The sequence below is a fragment of the Littorina saxatilis genome, linkage group LG1, assembly GCF_037325665.1.
Source record: "Littorina saxatilis isolate snail1 linkage group LG1, US_GU_Lsax_2.0, whole genome shotgun sequence".
Lineage (NCBI taxonomy): Eukaryota > Metazoa > Mollusca > Gastropoda > Littorinimorpha > Littorinidae > Littorina > Littorina saxatilis.
The window spans coordinates 7135517-7160192 of NC_090245.1; the positions used below are offsets into that span (position 1 = coordinate 7135517).

Consider the following 24676-nt stretch of genomic DNA (forward strand, 5'->3'; position numbering starts at 1 on the left):
AAAAGGAGGGAAGGGAAGGGAATGAGTACCGAGAGGAAATCCTTCCTTGTGAACGTTGAAGGACGGTGAGGATGGGAGTGGACAAGCTCAGGAACGAGACTGTCCCTGGATTACTCTCCTTTCTGAGAAAATGGGCTGTGTTTGTAACGTTTACCTAGTTCCTTAGATTGTGGACTTGTTAGAAATGACATCATTACAGCTGCATAAAGTTAAGTAGAATGGATCGTACTTTGATGACAATACGAATTTATCCCAAATTGTTTGCATTGCAGAAAAGCGAGCAGACCCCAATGGGCGTGTGTACTTTGTCAATCACAAAAACAGAACAACACAGTGGGAGGATCCACGAACACAGGGGTAAGGCAAAATTTCACTTCTTGTCATTTCTATTTTTCAGATCGTAATTTGCACATGCTGTCCCAGGTAAGTGCTCCCTGTGAAGTGAATTTGTTTGTTCATTATAGCAGCAAATCCTGAAAGCAGACATTTGTTGGTGTTACCATTTAACACTTTCTACCCCACCTATGTTGACCAAGTTTTTTTTAGCCGATACCAGCTGTGCTGCAGCAGGTCACTCAGAATTGTAGAAACTGTGTAGTAACTGTGTATCAACACGCTTGAATGCAGGCGCTAGATGGACGTTACAGGAAGCGACTGAAGCTAACAGTCTGAGCGGATATATCCGTACCTGGTCGGATAGAGCCATATGAGTGGGTACGGATATATCTGTACCTGGGAGACAATGAGTTAAAGAAAAATGCAGTCAGTCAAAACTCATCAGATCAGTCTGAGTTATGTTTATTGAGTGAGAGCTTTCAGAAATGTTCTTGATGTGAAGACAGTGCACACTTGAGAAAAAAAGAAGAAAATTAAAGAATGATGAGTAATTCCAACTGTGGGGCAGTATAAAAAAACTCAGGAAAGGAAGAACATTTTATTTGAAAAGAAGTTTGTGGAGTGAATGTTGACAAAGAATTTGCATGTTGTTTTCCAGCATCATGCAAGAGGACCCCTTGCCGGAGGGCTGGGAGATGCGATACACACAGGAAGGCGTGCGATACTTCGTGGATCATAACACACGTACCACCACCTTCCAGGATCCCAGGGGTGGACCCTCTAAAGGGTGCGTGTAGCTCTTGTTCTTGCAGGGAACAGATGATGATATGTTGTGAAGAAAGGTTATGGTCATGGTTTTAAAGCTTAAACATATGAGTGTACCTTTGTGTAAAGTAGATTGTAAATAATTATGAAAAAATCATGAATTATAGTTCTCTATCAAAACAACAAGAAAACACAACAGAACCTGGTAAATTCTTCATCAAAGTTTTGGCAGCATGTCGCTAACTTCTTCAGGATGGTAATGACAAGTAAGAAATGATTAGCTACAGGAATAAATAATTCATAAAGGACTAATTACAGTTTACTAGTCCAGTGATTGGCCCATTGTAGAACTTGACACCCAGTAATGTGTTCTATGGGGTTGTGAGTTCAGAGCGCCTAAAGCAAAACCGAACGTAAGACGAAATACGAGTCTGCATCCTTGTAGTCGTTTTGTTAGGAGTTGCCTCTGACATGACATAACATGCTTATCACAAATCTGGATGTCCCAATTGCATTGTTTCCAATCTGTTCCAGACCGAAAGGTGCCTACGGTGTTCCCATTCAGTACGAGCGGAGCTTCCGCTGGAAACTGGGTCAGTTCCGTTACCTCTGCCACTCCAATGCCTTACCTGGTCACGTCAAAATCAACGTCTCTCGAGACAACCTCTTTGAGGATTCTTTTGCACAGGTATGTTCACTGCTTGTTCAGGGCTTTTTCAATGCTTATGTAAAAGTGATCTTAGTAGTGTATTTAAGTTCGATTATGTTTTTGATCGTTGTCTTTGTGTTGCAAGTAATGCGATGTGGTATCAAAAGAACAATTCTATGTTTATGTAAAATGAAAATGGACAATAAAATTGTCTTATCTTATCTTATCTTTGTGTTCCTTCGCTTTGATGGCTTGATGATGGCTTGATGATGGCTTGATGGCTTGATGGCTTGATGATGGCTTGATGATGGCTTGATGATGGCTTGATGGCACTAGAGGTCTTGTTTGATTTTGCTGTCAAGCTGCGAAAGTGCTTGAAAAGGAGATACATTTTAATACGATTGTTTTTGATAAAGTTGTGCACATTGCGTTTACTGCTGAAGTACATACATCTATAAGTTGTCTCTTTAAAGGTAGACAAATGTTGAACATTGAGCAATTTTGTTGTTGTATCTTTGCTCTTATATGTTTTTTGTTTTGAAATGTAGATTTTTCTATCTGTTAGAGAGCTTACTATATGAGGTTCTCAAAACTATGAAGCAGTGGTTCTTTTCTAGATGATTTAATATTTTTGCTTTTCAGATCATGAGATTGCAGCCTTTTGATTTGCGGCGAAGGTTGTACATAATTTTTAAGGGTGAAGAGGGGCTGGATTACGGAGGTGTGGCCAGGTGAGGATGACTGTCCATCTGTCTGTCTGTCTGTCTGTCTGTCTGTCTCGCACCATCTCTTGTTTTGTTGATCTCTTTGAAACACACTCTATTCACTGTATTCTTTTACATGCCTCATTAATTGCTGAAATTTATTTTTCTGAATATTATAAAGAAGGAAGAGTTTGCAGTTCACGAAGATCAGTGAACGTAACGTTTTGTTTTGTTGTAAATATAACGTTCCAATAACATACCTTTCTTGTTACATTTAGTCAAGTTTTGACTTAACCCCTTCACTGCCACAGTATAACAGCATTTTGGTATTGCTGTGTGCCAGGGCAAAATTTCGCTTTCTTCGGTAGGTTCACCAATCTGTTCACTGCTCGATCATTTATTGAGATATCTCTTAGATCTTTGGCATGTGTTTTGCTTATACCCTTGGCTATTATGTGATGACATGATCATTGGACTTTGTCTGTGATTGTTATAGTAAAAATTGATATAATGACCATTTTTGTCAAAAATTAGTTTCCGGACTTACACACACACATTGCAGCACGTAAAACCACACAAAACACTGCTAAAACTGGTGTCAAACATCAGGTACTCACATTACAGCCCATAAAAGTATTCTTCTGTGTGGTAATCCATAAATCACTTCTTGGAGAGCTTCCAGAACACTGTATCGCTTGAAAACAGGTCTACGAGTTGAGGTCCGACTTTCGGCCGCCATTGTGAATTCTATCTATGGTTCTACACTTCTAACAAAGTTTTCAAGACGTGGTACTAACTTATCCGAACAGTCAATGGGAAAGAACTGTGTTTAGAACTCCATACAAGAAGTTGGACAGTGGTTACCTCCCATTTAGTTTTCAGAAATGTCCTGAAATGTTGCTGACGCAAATCCCCCGTACTAGGTACGGTTATGGGCGTACGGCAAACCGAAAATGACCACGTACCTAGTACGGGGTGGGCAGTGAAGGGGTTAAAGGCACAGTAAGCCTCCCGTAAACCATCACAGAGCTCCCCGAGCGTCTACATACAGTACAAGCATACTTCCATTTGAACGCTCACCGAACGGGAACATCCTGGCTGCTTTCTGTCGAGCATGAGAAATTTTCAAAGAATTTATTTTCGTGGACTTGCTCCTCTACAACAATGGCGCCTCGTTTTGGTGCTGGACGGCTGTTATGAATATTCAATACCGGAAATCACGCCCGGACAGTAAGTCTCCCGTAAACCATCACAGATACTGTCAGGCTTTTACACACAGTACAAACACCCTTCCATTTGAATGCTCACCAAACGGGAACATCCTAGGTGCCCTACGTAAAGAGCGAGCAATTTTTAAAGAATTAATTTTGCAGATTGTCTCGAACACTTTTTGGACCCATCCTGAACTCAGGTCAAAAATGAGTTACTTCCCTTCGGGTCTCATTCTATCAATGTAAACTGGCCATAGCCGTGGATCGATGATTATCAGAATGTTTTTGGACCGTGGTGCGTTTTTGCGCTTGACCTAACTTTTAAAATCTAAATAATAAATTGACAGCTTGTTACACAAACATTCTTTAATCATAAAAGAATTCTTTTTGACTCACATGCGAAGCAAAAGTGAGTCTATGTACTCACCCGAGTCGTCCGTCCGGACGTCCGAAAAAAAGAAAAGCCCGGAAGCAGGGTCACGCAAGGGTCGTAGCAGACGACGGTTTATGCATATCGCCGTTCCTCTCAACAGTCAAAAGCCATCGCTAGAGTTCTTGTGAACCACAGCTGTTTGTTTCGTGCATAAAAACGTGCTATTGTAGATAAGCTCACTTCGAGTCGCATTCAAATGACTGACGACTACATTGTGAAAAAGGGAGATTGGATCACACGGGTTCACGATGGCTCAGGGGTAAGATAAACCACGCAAAACTAAATTCTTTGAAAATTGTTCGCTCTTTACGGAGGGCACCTAGGATGTTCTCAATCGGTGAGTGTTTAAATGAAAGGGTGTTTGTACTGTGTGTAAAAGCCTGACCGTATCTGTGATGGTTTACAAGAGGCTGACTGTGCCTTTAATGTTTTAACATAGACGGGGAATTGACAGTAGTACTGGCTTGTCACATTCTGCACGCTTTTTTCGTCAATGTGTTCAGCGCTTTCTTGGCGCATGGCTGGGGGTGGACAAAGCTTTAATGTTTTGGTGACAAAAATGCTGTCTTAATTTCATTCTGCAAGTTTGACAGATTGACTAAATGTAGTAATTTCGCTTCATGTGACTTGTTTTTTTATTCCCCCATGTGCACGCTTGCGCACAATAAAGAACCCAAGTTCACAGCGAAAGTCTCAGGGCTTGGAAACATCAGACATGGGACTGGTCCGAATTTTATCGGAAATCCGATATTTTCCTTAGCTCACAGACCATTCTTGAGATCGATGCAAATTCGTTGAGAAAAAAAGGGGGGGGGGGGTGGTATGAACCGTTCAGCTGAAACTGTCTGCGTCTGAAGTCAGTGCATTCGCACCCCAGCACTCGCGTGAACTCATAGGTAGTGGTATGAACCGTTCAGCTGAAGCTGTCTGCGTCTGAAGTCAGTGCATTCGCACCCCAGCACTCGCGTGAACCCATAGCAGTATCATGGATCGTGTTTGATTGGCTGTCGATCTCCGACGATTATCACCAATGCTTAAATATTCACCGATGGCGGTTTGCGGGTTGTTTTGATTGGCTGCCGATCTCCAAACGCCGAAGGTGAAAAAGGTAGCATCATGGCGTCTGGATTCCGTATTGTTTTGTCGGCTGTGGAAGCTCTTACGATCGACGACCAAAGTGTGAAAAACAAGTGGAAAGCCAACTGTCTGTCAGAAGAAGTGACTGTCACTATCAACAAGAAAGAAAGGCGCCAGCTCATTGGCGACAGTATCGCCAAGATATCCATTCCCGGTCAGGCCGTGTGCACGTGGTGCGACAACGGCCACTGCGTGGAGAAATACGGACTTGGTGGAAAAAATGTGTTGGTTCGTCATCTTTTCTTTATTTGGTGTTTAACGTCATTTTCAACCGCTCAAGGTTATATCGCGACGGAGGGAAGGGGGGTGATGGGATAGAGCCACTTGTCAATTGTTTCTTGTTCACAAAAGCAGTTATCAAAAATTTGCTCCAGGGGCTTGCAACGTAGTACAATATATCACCTTACTGGGAGAATGCAAGTTTCCAGTACAAAGGACTTAACATTTCTTACATACTGCTTGACAAAAATCTGTACAAACATTGACTATATTCTATACAAGAAACACTTAACGGGTAAAAGGAGAAACAGAATCCGTTGGTCGCCTCTTACGACATGCTGGGGAGCATCTGGTAAATTCTTTCTCGTCCCAACCAATATGGGACTCCCCCTAACCCGCGGGGGGCTTGGTTCGTCACATTGAAAGCAAGAAGCACAGAGGTTGTTTCTGCAACCGAAGTAAGCTTTCTTTATTAATATTTGGGTGCCGGTCCTCCGTCGTAATGAAGCCATACACACTCTTCAGCAGTCTTCTTCTTCTTCTTGACTCTCACTGACTCGGTAGCCTAGTACCATAACTGGCCTATGCCATATTTCAACAGCCCGAAAAATAAATGTTTTGATGATAAAGCACAGTGTCAGTATGTGGATGCCAAGCGATTGTATTGTTTGCATTGCAATAACTGAATAAGAAGGAACAAAACACAACTCCAACACAGCAAATTGAAAGTCCAAATTTTCGTATTAAAAAATACTTTCTCAAGGAAAACAAACGATGAATGAAGACAATGGCAAGTGATGACGTAAATGCTTGATGACGTAAATGCTTGTAAGACTTGAGTGGTTCCTTGTTGAGCTGTTGGCTATGAAGAGTGTTTTTCTGAAAGTTTTCAAGTAAGTTTTGTGTGTGTTAAATTGTTATGAATTACACTTTTGTTTAAAATGCTTTTGGTTTTTATAGCTTTTTAAAGGCATATGTACGCGCTCCCGTGTTTACAAAGTGTAGTTTGCCCATAATCGATGTCAAACGCACCATAAGACCATATAATGACGATATGTCACCATGCGCGGACCATAATACATGCATTACAGCTTGTTCTAGCCTCTGAAAAAGTGAGGATGTCAACAAAGCCGCGGTGTTAGCTCCCTTGCATCAACGTTACATGTGTTGCCAAATCTATAAATAGGACGATCCAGATCAAAATGAAAATTAACATATCTCAACATTGAAGGGGTCCTAGACCACAATATTTTGCAGGGAACTTAATTTAGCATGTCTCCAGCTGTTGGTAAAGCAATTAGCGTGTATAGTCATCGAGTACATATGCCTTTAAAAAGGCATGATTTATTTTTTTGCTATCAGGAGAGGCCCCAAAATGGCCTTTATAATTCTAACATTCATTTTCCGTCAGGGCGGCGACGCCCGCCTGAACCCCCTACCGGGGCGTTGCCCCTGGACCCCGGCTTAGTTTCCTACTTTTGGAACATTTGCTGGTCTCATGTCTGAAACATGAATTCACGCATGCAGGGGAAAAAAAAAAAGGGTAGCGCCGTATACTGTATAGCAGCTCGCTTTCCCGAGGGAGAAAGCAGCCTGAATTTCCATGAGGGTATTAACCTGACCGGACTATATGAATCTTATCCTTATCCTTTTCCTTAACATGTGTTTTGCAGGGAATGGTTCTTCCACTTGTCGCACGACGTGCTGAACCCCATGTACTGTCTGTTCGAGTACGCCAGCAACAACAACTACTGTCTGCAGATCAACCCCGCCTCCAGCATCAACCCAGACCACTTGCTCTACTTCAGATTCATTGGACGCTTTATTGCTATGGTAACCTTGCCTTTTCTCTTGCTATTAAGGTGGATTAAGACCTCCAGAAATGTGGAAAAATCAGGTCTTAAAAAGGAGGGGGTCTTAAAATGGAGGTAAATTTACAGAGGTTATGAAGAGACCATCTGAAAGATCAAGGTCTTAAAAAGGAGGGAGTCTTAAAATGGAGGTAAATTTACAGAGGTTATGAAGAGACCATCTGAAAGATCAAGGTCTTAAAAAGGAGGGAGTCTTAAAATGGAGGTAAATTTACAGAGGTTATGAAGAGACCATCTGAAAGATCAAGGTCTTAAAAAGGAGGGAGTCTTAAAATGGAGGTAAATTTACAGAGGTTATGAAGAGACCATCTGAAAGATCAAGGTCTTAAAAAGGAGGGAGTCTTAAAATGGAGGTAAATTTACAGAGGTTATGAAGAGACCATCTGAAAGATCAAGGTCTTAAAAACGGGAAAGTCTTAAAATGGGGGTTCCACTGTACAGGATTTGTTTGCAGGAGAGCTGAGAAATTCAGGTCTGAAAAAGGAGGGGGTCTTAAAATGGGGGTAAATTTACTGAGGTTCCGAACAGAAAGTCTGAGGAAACAAGGTCTTAAAAGGAAGAGAGTCTTAAATTTGGGGGGGGGGGGGGTGTCTTACAAACAAATTGGGGGGGGGGTGTCTTACAAACAAATTGGGGGGGGGGGGGGGTCTTACAAACAAATTGGGGGGGGGGGTCTTACAAACAAATTGGGGGGGGGGGGGGGGGTGTCTTACAAACAAATTGGGGGGGGGTCTTACAAACAAATTAGGGGGGGGGGGGGTTCTTACAAACAAATTGGGGGGTCTTACAAACAAATTGGGGGGGAGGGTCTTGCAAACAAATTGGGGGGGGGGGTCTTACAAACAAATTGGGGGGGGGGGGGGGTCTTACAAACAAATTAGGGGGGGGGTCTTACAAAACAAATTGGGGGGGTCTTACAAACAAATTGGGGGGGGGGGGGTCTAGCAAACAAATTGGGGGGGGGGGGGGTCTTATAAACAAATTGGGGGGGGGGGTCTTACAAAACAAATTGGGTCTTACAAACAAATTGGGGGGTCTTACAAACAAATGGGGGGGGGGTCTTACAAACAAATTAGGGGGGGGGGGTCTTACAAACAAATTGGGGGGGGGGGGTCTTACAAACAAATTGGGGGGGGGGGGGGGGTCTTACAAACAAATACAAGGGGGGTTCCACTGTACCACAATTTACACGTGTGTTCTGGTGTACTGTGCAGGCTCTGTACCACGGCAAGTTCATCGACAGCGGCTTCACGCTGCCCTTCTACAAGCGCATGCTGAACAAGAAGCTGACCATCAAGGACCTGGAGAGTATAGACGCAGAGTTCTACCAGTCCCTGCTCTGGGTCAAGTGAGTGGTCAACCTCTGTGGACAGTTGAGGGGCTGGTTGTGTGTGTGTGGAAGGGGAGGGAGGGGGGGGGGGGGGGGTTGTTGATAGTGAATGTAGTACAGGATGAGAGTTGCATGAAGTGATGTTTCCATTTTTATATTTGGTCAAGTTTTGACTAAATATTTTAACATCGAGGGGGAATCGAAACGAGGGTCGTGGTGTATGTGCGTGTGTCTGTGTGTCTGTCTGTGTGTGTGTGTGTAGAGCGATTGAGACTAAACTACTGGACCGATCTTTATGAAATTTGACATGAGAGTTCCTGGGTATGAAATCCCCGAACGTTTTTTTCATTTTTTTGATAAATGTCTTTGATGACGTCATATCCGGCTTTTCGTGAAAGTTGAGGCGGCACTGTCACGCCCTCATTTTTCAGCCAAATTGGTTGAAATTTTGGTCAAGTAATCTTCGACGAAGCCCGGACTTCGGTATTGCATTTCAGCTTGGTGGCTTAAAAATTAATTAATGACTTTGGTCATTAAAAATCAGAAAATTGTAAAAAAAAAAAAAAAATGTATTAAACGATCCAAATTTACGTTTATCTTATTCTCCATCATTTGCTGATTCCAAAAACATATAAATATGTTATATTCGGATTAAAAACAAGATCTGAAAATTAAATATATAAAAATTATTATCAAAATTAAATTGTCCAAATCAATTTAAAAACACTTTCATCTTATTCCTTGTCGGTTCCTGATTCCAAAAACATATAGATATGATATGTTTGGATTAAAAACACGCTCAGAAAGTTAAAACAAAGAGAGGTACAGAAAAGCGTGCTATCCTTCTTAGCGCAACTACTACCCCGCTCTTCTTGTCAATTTCACTGCCTTTGCCATTAGCGGTGGACTGACGATGCTACGAGTATACGGTCTTGCTGAAAAATGGCATTGCGTTCAGTTTCATTCTGTGAGTTTGACAGCTACTTGACTAAATATTCTATTTTCGCCTTACGCGACTTGTATTCATTTCAGAATGTATTTTGTACAATTTTGAGTCAAGTGAGCGTCAAATGCTGTGTTCAGTAAGAGTGTGTGTGTTGGGATGTGTGTGTTGGTGTGTGTGTTGGTGTGTGAGTTGGTGTGTGAGTGGGTGTGTGTGTTGGTGAATGTGTGTGTGTTGCTGTGTGAGTGAATATGCGTGTGTGTTGGTGTGTGAGTGTGTGTTGATGTATGGGTGTGTGTGAGTGTGTATGTGTTTGTGTGTGTGTGTGTGTGTGTGTGTGTGTGTGTGTTTATGTGTATGTGCGAGTGTGTGTGTACGAATGTGTGTGTACGAGGGTCAGGATGGTGGTTGTAGTACAGGACGAGAGTCGCAAAAAATGACCTTTTAATTTAATCTGTTACAGTATTCTGTGCAGTTGTGTGTCTTATGAGTGCAACACAATTGTCAACACCTCTTAATTTTCAGGGAGAACAACATAGAGGAGTGTGGCCTGGAGCTGTATTTCTCGGCCGACTTTGAGATTCTGGGCAAGATCGAGCACCACGAGTTGAAGACGGAGGGCAGTGAAGTGAGAGTGACGGAGGAGAACAAGGAGGAGTACCTCAAGTGAGCTCCCTTGTTGCCCTTTTTCCTTCTTTATATATGGCTGCCTGAATGGCGGGGTCAAAACAGTCATACACGTAAAACCCCAATCATGCAAAAACATGAGTGAATGTGGAAGTTACAGCCCATGAACGAAGAAGAGGGGACATAGCTCAGTTGGTAGCGCGCTGGATTTGTATTCAGTTGGCCGCTGTCGGCGTGAGTTCAAACCCACGTTCGGCGGAAATTTATTTCTCTGAGTCAACTTTGTGTGCAGACTCTCTTTGGTGTCCGAACACCCCCCGTGTACACTACATTGGGGTGTGCACGTTAAAGATCCCACGATTGACAAAAGGGTCTTTCCTGGCAAAATTGCTTAGGCACAGTTAATAATTGTCTACCTATACCCGTGTGACTTGGAATAATAGGCCGTAAAAGGTAAATATGCGCCGAAATGGCTGCAATCTACTGGCCGTATAAAATTTCATCTCACAAGGCATCATTGCAGAGCGCCTAGAACTGAACCCGCGGAATATGGGCGATATAAGCGTCCTATTGATTGATTGATTGAGAGTGACTGTATGTTGTGTAATGCATGATGATATGATATGTGTGTGTGTGCTTGCACAGAAATGACAGTGTCTGTATGTTGCGTTCAGCTTGATGACGGCGTGGCGCTTCACACGGGGGGTAGAGGAGCAGACCAAGGCCTTCCTGGAGGGATTCAACGAGGTCGTGCCGCTCCAGTGGCTGCAGTACTTTGACGAGAGAGAGCTCGAGGTCAGTTGTCGCTTGCTTTGTGTGTGTTCCTGTGTGTGTGTGTGTTCCTGTGTGTGTGTCTGTGTGTGTGTCTGTGTGTGTGTGTTTGTGTGTGTGTGTGTGTGTGTGTGTGTGTGTGTGTGTGTGTATTCTTTGATTATGTTGTCCAGAATTTTTAATTCAGGTGGTTTTCAAAGACGGTGAGAGAAGACATAGACAATGGCAAGATTTGTTGATATACTGAAAACCACGAAGACCTCCCTCCTTTCTACTACCCTGCCTGTGTATTGGATTCTTTCACTCTGAAATTTACATGCAACACAAACAGGCTGATGTTCTTGGAATTTTTAGAAGCTGTCAAAGCAAGGATAGATTACTATTTTGGTCAAAAATACAAATGCCAAAAATGTATTGTTGATTTATTATAGTTAGAATTCCTTTTATATTTTTACGATTGCACGCTCACAAACATGCACTCTTTTTGAGTCTCGGCTGGCTGTCTAAATATGAGTTTTTGTTGGACTCTGACATGACATAGCTCAAAGTAGGGAAATCCAATATTCAATCCATACATATGACTGATCTGAAATTGGCTCTTCACTCACTACACCCCCCCCCCCCCCCTCCACCTGGTCCCTTCCTCTTTGTAGTCCTACAATAGTGTTCAAGTGTAGCATTAGATTACCAGGAAAAAGTGCATGTTGTAACTTGTATTGTTGTGGCTTTTCAGTTGATGCTGTGCGGTATGCAAGAGATCGATGTCGACGACTGGGAGAGGAACACCATCTACCGTCATTACCAGCGCAACAGCAAGCAGGTCGTCTGGTTCTGGAAGGTATGTTGTCCCCCCCCCCAATTTTACGCTACAGCGTGTTGAGTATTCGACTGGTAAAATATCAAAGGCACATGAATGCTCAAGATTGCAATTAACATTGTGAGAATATCAAAGGAACATGAATGCTCAGAATTGCAAGTAACATTGTGAGAATATCAAAGGCACATGAATGCTCAGAATTGCAAGTAACATTGTGAGAATATCAAAGGCACATGAATGCTCAGAATTGCATGTTACAATATGAAATAACGAAGGTACTTAGGCCCTCACAACACAAGGTAGGAAGCTAAGTCGATTAGGTTGTGAAGGCTTTTATCTATTTGTGATTTTGTTATGGCATTATTCTTATCGCCTTATTTGGTCATGCGTAAATGTTTGATTGCGTTATGAACAGTGGTAGCTGTTGGACTAAAACGTTTGCGTGATTGTTTGCTGTTAGAGACCTCTGAGCACAATTTTGGTGAATTTTGTTTCCAAATTGGTTGATGTACTGAGATAAGGGCTGGTAGATCAAAAACAGTAAATGTGCATAGTGAGACGACTATTGATTGTACAGAAAAGGTTGCATGCATCAGCGTGCAGCCACCTGCGTCTCCCCTAGCCTGCATTATCATTATTTGCTTGCCTGTTTTTCAGTTTGTTCGTGAAATTGACAACGAGAAGAGGACACGTCTGCTGCAGTTTGTGACCGGCACGTGTCGACTTCCAGTCGGAGGATTTGCAGAGTTGATGGGTCAGTTGAGTCTTCTTCCTTTCAGGAATATTCACTGCTAATTATTAGTCTGTGACGGGTTTGTTTGTTGAGCTGCAGCCCTTCTGTGAAGCTGTTACTTGTCTTATTGCACATTTTGAATAAAAAGGAGTATCTTTCCAAGGTAATGGGGTCCAGTGGCATCATCATGTGTAGTTGTAGCTATCTTATTTTAACCCCCACCCCCCACCCCCCCAATGTCATCTGTGCGCCTTAGTCTCAAGTGACAGCACCTGTGCGTGATTAAACAATGCCTTTGCTTTGATTTATAAAAGGTATTTGTCATCAGTGCAACAGGTTACAGCTCTGCTGTATGATCAGATGATTCCTTTATTTCTTCAGAATGTTCATCATTGCTACCTTTATCTCAAGTTAGAAAAGCCTTTGTGCATGGATGGCTGCGTTGATGTCCTTTATTGTGATACATCATCTACACATGTGGGGGGGGGGGGCGGGTTAGCTCAGTTGGTAGCGTTGCTGGCCTCAAAACCAGTGGCATGGGTTCAGTCCCCATGTTCGTCGAGGGATATATTTCCCAGAGTCAACTTTATGCAGACTCTCCTCGGTGTCCCAGACCTGTTTACACTACACATTGAGCGTAGTAAACTACGATTTTGGTCCCCAAACTACGCAACTACGCATGTTTGTCTTATACTACGCAAACGTTTCGTTTCGACTACACATTTTGACATTTTGAATACGCAAAAACGCGAGCGAGTTCCGATCCATAATTTGTACTAACCGGTTGTGTACTGCGTGCAAAACATGCCCGGCGCCCGCGAGAGTAGCGTAGTCAGTTGGTCTTGCTGCTGTTATTACAACTATCGCGGGCGTTTCAGCACATACTTTTCTGAACGCGGTCACTTCCTAGCTCATTCTTTCTGGAGGGAAAAAAATGGCTACAGCGACGAACACGGATTCAGAAGACTTTGGCGATCAACCGCCACGGAGCAAAAAAAAGAAGCTTGGTCAAACTCCCAGCAAGGCTTTTCTGCCAAAGTACTATGAGGAGCATCCATGCCTAGTTTCGTGGAGAAAAGGGAAGCATTTTGCCCACTGCACTGTGTGCAACACGGCTTTTTCAGAGAAGCACAGTAGGCTTTACGACCGTGTAACCGCCACAAGAAAAGCACTTCTCATGAGGAATTCGAGAAATCCCGACCAAAGCAGAGGAAAAATTGGACTGTTTTGTGAAGAAACCCGTGCCAGGGAAAGAAGACCAAGACAAGCTCACTTTTGAGAGATCGGTAACCAGAGCAGAGGCAATGACCTGCCATATTATTATTATTGCCGACGCAAACCTGTTCTGTTTATATGCAAATTTGCCTTCATGTTGATACACATACTCCCAGTCCCTACTTTTTGTGACTTGATGTTCTCAGATTGTCACAGGTCTTGAATAGGGGGTCCCACTGTATATGAACTGCATACCCCTCAACATAGCTTTTTTTTTTAACAAATGCATGGGTGAAACTGGTCAAATAAAGAATTCCTTATTTTGAAAATCTGTTAAAAAAAAAAATATATATATATATTTTTTTTTCGCCGGCGATCCGATCTGTATTTTCTCTAACACAGTGACCGGACATCGCTGAATCTTTGTTTCCCTGAGCGCGCGAATTATTGGACTACAGCTTGGCATTTGATTTGTTATCATTGTTTACTGTGCAAATTTGTGTGTTTGAGATACCAGGAAAGGCCTACTTTTACCCTTAAAAAGCCTGATTTTTCGTTTTCTTCCGGGGGGCTTCGCCCCCCTGGGCCCCCTAAGAGGGTGTTGCCCCTGCACCCCACCAGGGCGTGGGTGGCCCCTGGACCCCGGCCTCATTTTCCTTATTTTTAATTCTGATCAGTTTCACCCATGCAAATGTTCCAAACTAGTTAATAATTTTTTTCTTAACAAATAAACTTAATGCTTGGCTTGTATTTTTGTGGGGAGTATTGTTCACATTGTAATAGTTTTGTTTGGAGTGTTGAGTGTTTGTTTTAGTACGGTATAAGTAACTGTTCTGTTTTGCGGTTTCGGTTGATCAAATTGAAATACTACACATTCACCTGCCAAACTACACATTTGCCTTATTTTCACACCCAAAACTACACATGGTACATTTCAGGGGTAGGCAGGTCTGGTGTCCAAACAGTCTCAGGGCTTGGAAACATGAATACACGCATTCGGGATAAAGAAAACAACTGGGTAGCGCCGTACTGTATGGCAGCTGGCTTTCCCCGGTGAGAAAGCAGCCCCAATTTCCATGAGGGTAACCTGACAGGACTACAGTGGAACCCCCCTTTTAAGACTCCCCAATTTAAGACCCCCCAATTTAAGACCCCCCAATTTAAGACACCCCAATTTAAGACACCCCAATTTAAGACACCCCAATTTAAGACACCCCAATTTAAGACACCCCAATTTAAGACTCCCCAATTTAAGACCCCCAATTTAAGACTCTCCCAATTTAAGACTCCCCCAAAAAGACTCTCCCAATTTAAGACCCCCCAATTTAAGACTCCCCAATTTAAGACTCCCCAATTTAAGACTCCTCAATTTAGGACCCCCCAATTAAAGACCCCCCAATTAAAGACCCCCAATTTAAGACCCCCCAATTTATGACCCCCCAATTAAAGACTCCCCAATTAAAGACCCCCAATTTAAGACTCCCCAATTTAAGACCCCCCAATTTAAGACCCCCAATTTAAGACTCCCCAATTTAAGACTCCCCAATTTAAGACTCCCTCCCTTTTAAGACCTTGTTCTCTGAGACTTTCTGTTCTTTACCTCTGTAAAATTACCTCCATTTACCTTTTTAAAAACCGATTTTCTCAGATTTTTGGAGGTCTTAAAAAGGGGGTCACACTGTTAATGAAATCGTATTCTTATCCTTATCCCGTTATCTTTTCAACAGGGAGCAACGGGCCGCAGAGATTCTGCATAGAGAAGGTTGGCAAGGAGACATGGCTCCCGCGCAGTCACACGTGCTTCAACCGCCTGGACCTACCGCCCTACCGCTCGTACGACCAGCTGGTTGAGAAACTCAACCTGGCCATCGAGGAGACCGAGGGATTCGGCCAGGAATGATTCCATAGCGGCCCACGGAGCGTGGAGACAAAAATCAGCTATTGTTTAAACTCTTCAGCCAATGACTGTGATCTTGAGAAACTCTCTGCTCGTGCCAGCGCCTGTGGGATGCCTGTGTGTTTGTGTGTGTGTGGAGAATGGATGGTACTTCTTGTTGCATGGTGAACCATTTTTGTTTGTTTCTTTCTTCATTTTCCTTCTTTTTATGGTTGTGAGATGAGGATTTCATTTTTGTGTGTGTGTGGATGAGTGTTTTGGGTGGAGTTTTGATGCTGTGGGCTCGGGGTGAGAGACTGGGTTACGAATGTGTCAAAATCAAGACATTTTGTTACAGATTGAATCTTCACGATGTTTTCGTGTGTGATGTCGTTATTAATTTTAAGGGTCTCAGTGTCATGGGATTTTGCTGTGTCTTATGTTGGCGGTAGCTTACAACACTAAAATTGATTGAAAGAAAGCACATGTTGGCTGAATGTTCTCGTGCTCCTCTCTTCAAAAGAGAGGGAAAACACTGATTAAAGGGAAGGAAATCATTTCCGTTGAAACTAAGATTAAGAAAACTGTCCTCATCGATACCTGTGTTCATATTTTTACCTGTACATCACATGACTTCTCTGGGCTGTAATTCATGTGATTTTATGTTTGATTTGTTCTCTTGTGGCGCTGAACCGTACCTGGGGAAGTAATGTTTGTAAACAGTGTACATACCACAGTCTGGAAGAAAAACGAAGGTGTCAAATATTCCCAGTTTTGTACAGAAAGCAGATTATGTTTTGATCAGTTTAAGCAGATTCAGTAAAGCAAATCAGCATTTGTTGTTGCTGTTTATGAACTTTCTGTAAAAAACCTCTCTCTTCTCTTTCTCTCCCCAAACCGTCTCCCTGTGTATCTCTCTTGCTCTTTTCCTTTGGGTAGGGCAGGGGTGGATCACATCATTTTTTGTGGGGGGGGTTCCATTTTTGAGTCACTTGAGAAAAAGTGACTCTATGTAATCGGTCAGTGTTAGTCTGTCCGGCCGGCCGGCCGGCCGTCTGGCCGGCCGGCCGTCCGGCCGGCTGTCCGGCCGGCCGTCCGTAGACACCACCTTAACGTTGGACTTTTCTCGGAAACTATCAAAGCGATCCGGCTCATATTTTGTTTAGTCGTGACCTCCAATGACCTCTACACTTTAACGATGGTTTCGTTGACCTTTGACCTTTTTCAAGGTCACAGGTCAGCGTCAAAGGAAAAATTAGACATTTTATATCTTTGACAAAGTTCATCGGATGTGATTGAAACTTTGTAGGATTATTCTTTACATCAAAGTATTTACATCTGTAGCCTTTTACGAACGTTATCAGAAAAACAAGGGAGATAACTAGCCTTTTCTGTTCGGCAACACACAACTTAACGTTGGGCTTTTCTCGGAAACTATAAAAGTGACCGGGCTCAAATTTTATGTGAACGTGACTCCCAGTGACCTCTACACTTTGACGTCTGCTTTGGTGACCTTTGACCTTTTTCAAGGTCACAGGTATGTCTTGAAGGAAAAAAATTGAAATATCATATCTCTGAAACTATTCATCGGATTTGATTCAAACTTTATAGGATTATTCTTTACATCAAATTATTTACATCTGTATTGTGTTGTGAATAGCAATTTCTTCCTGTCCATCTGATGCCTCATATAATATTCAGAACTGCGAAAGTGACTCGATCGAGCGTTTGCTCTTCTTGTTTTATTTTTATTTAGGGACAATTTGACGATGCTAAGCGATTAGTTGAGGGCGTGAAGCGTTCGAACCTCCTAGGAGTGTCCGGGGGAATGCCCCCCCCCAACATTTATGATAAAAACAAGTAAAATGGAGCAAACTGGTGCAATCTGAGCCAAGAAACTTCCATTAATACACCTTCCAAAACTTAAATTTAAGAAGACAAATTTAGATCTAGACAAGGACAATTGACCGATGGTTTCCTTCATGGTGGTTTCAGATAAAAAGTCGATAAGCGTGAACCTTACAGGTTTTTTCCTCTTGGACAAAACTCATAATATCATAAGCCTGCATTTGTTTATCGAAATATGAATGTCTAGGACATTAAATTTGTAACGGTAAGAGCCAGCATTGGTCTGTGATACTGGACCGCTCACTTTATTTCATAAAAAATGCAAAATACATTTAATACAAAAAAAGAAGAGTTGTTTGCTTATATTCACATGAAATAGGGAAAAACAAAGGTGAAATAAGCTCTCTGTTCCTCTCCCTCCCCCTCTTCCTATGCATATGTCATGTGTAAACATTTCTTTCTATTCAGTTATGAATAAAGTTGTATTTGATAAATAATGCTGTGCAATAGTTGCGTTCCATTTGTTGCTCTGATTGTTCTTCGTAGGCTGTGTCAACCTTTAGAAAGGTGAAATGTATTGAAAATCACTGAATAAATTTATTCTCAACATCAGCGGTTGTGTAGCGTGTGTGTGTGTGGAAGACATTCACAGTATCATAAACTTATTAAGCATACTTAAATTGTTTACTTACAACCTCCCCCTCCCCCCCTTTTTTTTGTGTTGCTTGATTTTACTTTTCTGTCAATGCTCATACTTACATAACCTGTTGATTGAGTGTGTTCTGTACAGAGCAACCTACAGATGGAAAAAATGCCATGAACAGATTTTTAAGCCTGAGTGCATTGATGTTGTTTTGGTTTTTGATTTTTTTTAGATGCCTGAAATATTGTGTCTTCAGATAATATGGACAGTAATCAAGCCATTGCAAAAAACCGTACTAAATGTTTTCAGTGTTTTCTTGATCTTATCACTTTCATGAAAGTATTTTGAAACAGAAAAAGAATGTGTAATGTTGGAGACTCACAAGAGCAAGATTTAAAAAAACAGCTCTTGTATGCATAAAATAAATCTAAAAACAAAGAGACAGCCAACGTTCCAAAATTCAGAATCAAATAACAAACGTTCCAACAACCTACCTTTCTGGTCGTTTTATTCTTGTATGCATAGCCTGAACACAGAGCAGTAGTCGAACCAAAGAAAAATGTCACTGTGTTACACTACATCCCTGACCTAGTAATCAACTTGAATGTCAATTTGGGTTAGTGAACTTTTAAGTAGTCTTTTGATGTCAGATTTTTTCATAACATAGCGTGTTTTAGGCAGTTAACATGTATAGATATTGTCATGGTAAAGTCAGGAATACCAAACAGAGCTAGTTACTCCACAGTTGAACCAGGACCAGTAGGATGTGCTCAGTCTCATTGCGTTTTATTAATTTGTTATTTTGTTTGCTTGTTACTTATATGAAGTCATTCATGTAATGTATGCTCTTATTTAAGCCAAGTTCACTAAACTTGCTGTGACTCTGATCTTGAGTTGTCTTATGTGGCAGTTTGAAGAACATCTTTTGAGGATTTGTTTTTATATTAGAATAAGTGAGGAGTGCTGTTGTGTATTCTGATTTTTCTTTTGGGGGGGAGGAGGTGTTTATGTTGTACTTAACCTATCACGCTTGAGCTTTTTACTGTTCATGATAATGAGAGTTAGTTTTATTTAGTTTTTTGTTTTACCTGTGGACAAAAGCAGTTTGTATGGGCAATTTCATTGTGACTGGTCAAACACTTGCCAAACTCGTCACTGGACTTGGCTTACCTATGCAAAATGAATGTCAACATCTGTGCTTTGCCCTGTCAGGTTTCAGGGAAGCTAGCTATACATGTCCGCGGATGCTACTTGCATTTTTGGCCCTTCACACAACTTTGTAAAATCTTGAAAAGTTCGGAGGGAAATTGAGAAAGTTCAGTCTGGTTTATCTGTTATTTTTTGTGCATATTTTTTATGTGCCAAGGTATTGCAAACAAAAAATTCTGAAAGTTTTGTTGGCTTTTTATGAAGTCTGCTCCCAGTAAGAAAACAAGACACACATACACACAAGGAAAACTTGGTAACTGGGTTATTGCATGCTACATCAAGTACTAGTTATTAATTTACGTCTTTCAGTTTCAGAATGTTTTTTAATTATCAGGTCACAGATGGTTTTACAAATCTTTGAAAGTTTCCAAAGGGTCTGTCCTTGGTGACTGCAAAATGTCCTAATAGATTTATGAGACTGAGCTAAGATTGTTGTGATGGCCTGTGTAGCTTTAATTGTTTTTTGGGGTTAAACGTCAGTTGTAATTATCCACAGTGAAATGTATGTGTCTTACATAGGCTTAGGTAGGTTGGTTGTACATGTACATACAGTATCTATTGTAGGTGACAGTGATTCTTGTGTTGTGCGTGTACATGTGACACTGGATGTCTGGCATGGAGCAATACTGATATAATTATGCTCGTTGGATAATGTTGTACAGGACTTTTTGTGTGTACAGTGTACAGTATTTTGGAAATTACTCTTGTCGGATATATATTTTTAGGAAGTTGACAATGGGAACTGGTGATGATTATTTTTCTTCTTTTTATTATTATCTTTCTTTTTTTTGTCACTGTATCAGTGTGTACATCTTTTTGTAATGGACAGTCAAGAATTAAAGTCAGACGTTCGAGAACATGGCATGCAAACTTGTTGAATCTGTTGTAGAGTGAAGCGGGTGCATGCGCTTTGACTTGAAGTCTGTTCATGTTGATTTTGAGACAAGACAGTTTGTGGTACATTTCTGCCTCGCCTCATAAACCCACATCCCCTTCTCCAGTCTCTGCTTGCACCAAGTCTACCCCCACCCCCTGCAGTTCTCTTTAGGCTCCCTTGTCATAGTCCTTCTACCTTGTTGTAATCGGCTCTATTGATGATCTTCCGCCCAGTCTACCCCCACCCCCAACAGTTCTCTTTAGCCTCCCTTATCATACTCCTTCTACCTTGTTGTAATCGGCTCTATCGATGATCTTCCGCCCAATCTACCCCCACCCCCTACAGTTCTCTTTAGCCTCCCTTATCATACTCCTTCTACCTTGTTGTAATCGGCTCTATCGATGATCTTCCGCCCAATCTACCCCCACCCCCAACAGTTCTCTTTAGCCTCCCTCTATCAATGATCTCCTTCCCCCCACATGCTCATCTCTTTGAAAAGTTGAGGCTTGTTTGAAATGCACCTGTGAAGTTACAGTGTATGCATTGGGTTGGTGTGTGGTTGTTGGTCCGGCTGCCAGCAGGCATTTACTGAGTGTGTGTGTGTGTGTGTGTGCGTGTGCTTGTGTTTAACAGAGCATGTGTTAGTGTGTGTGTGTGTGTGATAGAGAGAGAGAGAACTGTTTATTTAACAAAGTATACTAAACAGACTTGCATGTTCTATTGTTAAAATCTCATGACTGGACTTTGATGGGAATAAAATGCACATGCTAAATGTTTTGCCTGGTTACCTGTTACTAGTAGTAATAAGCAAAAAATTGATTGATTGCTCTTCAAGGAAATAATGACGCTTTATTTTAATCTAACCTGTACTTTTGTCTTTACAAGTCATCATGTATAAGTCACTGTGGGCAAACTATTTTGACATGTATTATTGTAGTGAAATAGGAAAGACTGATTCTGTGTGATATATTTGCAAAAAAGACTGTGCTGTGCACTAAAGACGATGACTTTGTGTTTGTTCTGTTCACTTTTCTGCTTGTTTATTTATTTTTGTTTTGTTTCTTTTTTGTTTCTTTTTTTCTTGATGCATGTATATGTTTGTATTGTTCGGTTTTGTTGCTCATGATATAGTGTTAGCATTCTGACAATCCCTCCTAACTTGGCAGGTAGTCAGTAAGTGTAAATTCCACAGTTTTCAGCCTAAAATAAGTGTCATGAAATCAGTGGTCTTTTCCATACCCCATACAACTCCTGAGCTAGTGCTACACTACTTGAAAAATGGTAGGTTGTTTGAATCTTGGGTGATGCATTCATACCCCATACAACTCCTGAGCTAGTGCTACACTACTTGAAAAATGGTAGGTTGTTTGAATCTTGGGTGATGCATTCATACCCCATACAACTCCTGAGCTAGTGCTACACTACTTGAATAATGGTAGGTTGTTTGAATCTTAGGTGATGCATTCATACCCCATACAACTCCTGAGCTAGTGCTACACTACTTGAATAATGGTAGGTTGTTTGAATCTTAGGTGATGCATTCATACCCCATACAACTCCTGAGCTAGTGCTACACTACTTGAAAAATGGTAGGTTGTTTGAATCTTAGGTGATGCATTCATACCCCATACAACTCCTGAGCTAGTGCTACACTACTTGAATAATGGTAGGTTGTTTGAATCTTGGGTGATGCATTCATACCCCATACAACTCCTGAGCTAGTGCTACACTACTTGAATAATGGTAGGTTGTTTGAATCTTGGGTGATGCATTCATACCCCATACAACTCCTGAGCTAGTGCTACACTACTTGAATAATGGTAGGTTGTTTGAATCTTGGGTGATGCATTCATACCCCATACAACTCCTGAGCTAGTGCTACACTACTTGAAAAATGGTAGGTTGTTTGAATCTTAGGTGATGCATTCATACCCCATACAACTCCTGAGCTAGTGCTACACTACTTGAATAATGGTAGGTTGTTTGAATCTTGGGTGATGCATTCATACCCCATACAACTCCTGAGCTAGTGCTACACTACTTGAATAATGGTAGGTTGTTTGAATCTTGGGTGATGCATTCATACCCCATACAACTCCTGAGCTAGTGCTACACTACTTGAACAATGGTAGGTTGTTTGAATCTTAGGTGATACATTCATATTTTTCATTCAGCTTGGACTTGACTACACTACAAGTCAAAAGAAAATGACCCAAAAGCTACAAATGCTTTGAAGAAATGTTTTGTACTTTGTCAAATAATGCTTATAATTTTGTGACTGTGTTCTTATTTTGTTTTATGTCGTAGTTTTTGTTTTGTTCTGCGCCTAAGTTAATGGGTTATGGTCCCCTCCAGATGGTAAGATTGCAAAATAAGAACGTGGATTTTGTTGTGCTCATTATTTTCAGCGTGACCATTTGTATTATTCCTATTTTGGAATTGGAGTAAAGATAATGTAAGAGTTGTAGATTCCTATGATGATAACTAGACTGTTACAATTCAGTGCAACCAGTTAATGATGTAAGTGTATATTGCATATCTGTACTCTTTCAAACTGGATATGACAAATAAAATATTTCACTCAGTCAGTCTGGCTTTGTCCTTGACCTTGTGGGAATTAAAAAAAAATTTGGCATACACAGGAAGAAGCACTGCGCTCTCTGTCTCTCGCTCTTTGTCTGTCTCTGTCTGTCACACACACATACCGTACATATGTCTTTCCCTCGTAGTCTTTTTCTCTCGCAGCAAATCCCTCACACACACACAAACACACACACACACAAACACACAAACACACACACACACACACACACAAACACACACACAAACACACACACACACAAACACACACACACAAACACACAAACACACACACACTCTCTCTTATGCACACATTCACACACACACCAGGATACTGTGTATAACAGAAACATTTTTCATATCAAATTTTGTATTTACACATTTGAAAGAAACTGGGTCACAATCACAATTAATATTCAAAATTCTTTGTACATATTATTCATTAATGTATTGTCAATTTCATGAAAACCCAAATACAAAAACGTACAAAATGAAGCCCATATGGTCTGCTGATATCTGCTACCGGTAATTATATTTATAGAAACCTCAAGTAGAACTAACTGTAATGCCACACAGCCTTTATCTTTTGGCAACCTGCTTTTCATAATCGTGGGGTAACGACACTGCAAGATCCATGATAACCATCAATGATCATCGGGTTAACAGCGCATTGCTTATTACAGATACAAACATTCTGAACAATGGAAAAATACATTTAAACACTTAGTGACCTTCACATACTCGGCTTGTTGGACATACAGGCTTAAAATTTTAACATGAAATATGACACATTTGAAATGAACAATGATAAAATATCTTGAAATGGTAGCAGGGTATTTGTTGCACAACATGAAATATGACACATTTGAAATGAACAATGAAAAAAGCTATCTTGAAATGGTAGCAGGGTATTTGTTGCACAACATGAAATATGACACACTTAAAATGAACAATGAAAAAAGCTATCTTGAAATGGTAGCAGGGTATTTGTTGCACAACATAAAATATGACACATTTGAAATGAACAATAAAAAAGCTATCTTGAAATGGTAGCAGGGTATTTGTTGCACAGACAACTGCCCCTTGGAAAATCCCCCTTCCTTCCCCCCCCCCCTCCCTCCAAACACACACACACCATGGTAGGACAACTGCCATGGGTCTGCTGCACACATCTCGCCTTGGATCACGTCACGTTAATAACCTGTTTGGCGAGAGTTCTCTTTCAGCCATCAACTGATGAGATACTTTTGCTTTTGTATGTGTCTCTACTCACTTTGTCGAGGCTCGTTTCCCTTGTGTTCTTGACTGAGGACATTCCGCTGCAGTCCAGGCGTCCTCTTTCCTGGTTCAGCCGTATTCTTGCTTCAGGAACTTCGCGCGTACGGTTTGGTACCTTGAGTTTTAAAACTGTCTCAAATCCTTTGTGTTCTTTCTTCTTCCTTAGTCTTGGTGGAGCATGTTCCAACTCGTAAGAACGTTTGCGAGAAGTCCTAATTTGGTCAAAACCCTTGTTTTCTGAAGATTGTTTCATCTCTTCTTCTTCTTCTTCTTCTTCTTCTGTGTCCGATCGTTTCATCACTGTTCGGGACTCATCACTACGAGAATGGTTTGCTCAAAGTTCAGGGCTGAAGTCGTGGTTCAGGACTGTGCACTCGGGACTGAGGGTCGTACACGGAGTTGAACCCAGGCTTGTGGGCGTGAATCAGACGATGTTGGATGACGCTGTACTTTACTTGATTGCTGTAGTTGCAGTAGTCGCACACGTACTGACCAGGCACCCCGTGCAAACTGCAATGCCCACGGAACTCGAAGCTTGTCGTAGAGGTGACAGTGAAAGGGCAATGCTTGCAGTTGTATGCCCTTGAAATTGGCTTGGTTGTCT

At 41.5% G+C, this 24676-nt stretch overlaps 1 protein-coding gene and 1 long non-coding RNA gene across 3 annotated transcripts in view; both read left to right on the top strand.

Moving 5' to 3' along the window:
• LOC138960359 (E3 ubiquitin-protein ligase Su(dx)-like) overlaps positions 1-16477 on the top strand; it is a 38171-nt gene extending 21694 nt beyond the window's left edge. For both annotated transcript variants that reach the window (XM_070332253.1, XM_070332260.1), the window contains exons 10-20: positions 273-357; positions 995-1123; positions 1636-1789; positions 2393-2481; positions 7128-7287; positions 8540-8673; positions 10124-10264; positions 10900-11020; positions 11730-11834; positions 12471-12567; positions 15489-16477. In XM_070332253.1, the coding sequence (XP_070188354.1) occupies positions 273-357; positions 995-1123; positions 1636-1789; positions 2393-2481; positions 7128-7287; positions 8540-8673; positions 10124-10264; positions 10900-11020; positions 11730-11834; positions 12471-12567; positions 15489-15661 (1388 nt within the window). In that variant the 3' untranslated portion in view covers positions 15662-16477. The remainder of the gene's footprint in view (positions 1-272; positions 358-994; positions 1124-1635; positions 1790-2392; positions 2482-7127; positions 7288-8539; positions 8674-10123; positions 10265-10899; positions 11021-11729; positions 11835-12470; positions 12568-15488) is intronic.
• Positions 16478-16809: 332 nt separating this feature from the next.
• Positions 16810-22802, top strand: LOC138960374 (uncharacterized). Its single transcript, XR_011453952.1, has 2 exons — positions 16810-21499; positions 22347-22802. It is a non-coding gene; the product is annotated as an uncharacterized lncRNA (long non-coding RNA).
• Positions 22803-24676: the final 1874 nt, after the last annotated feature.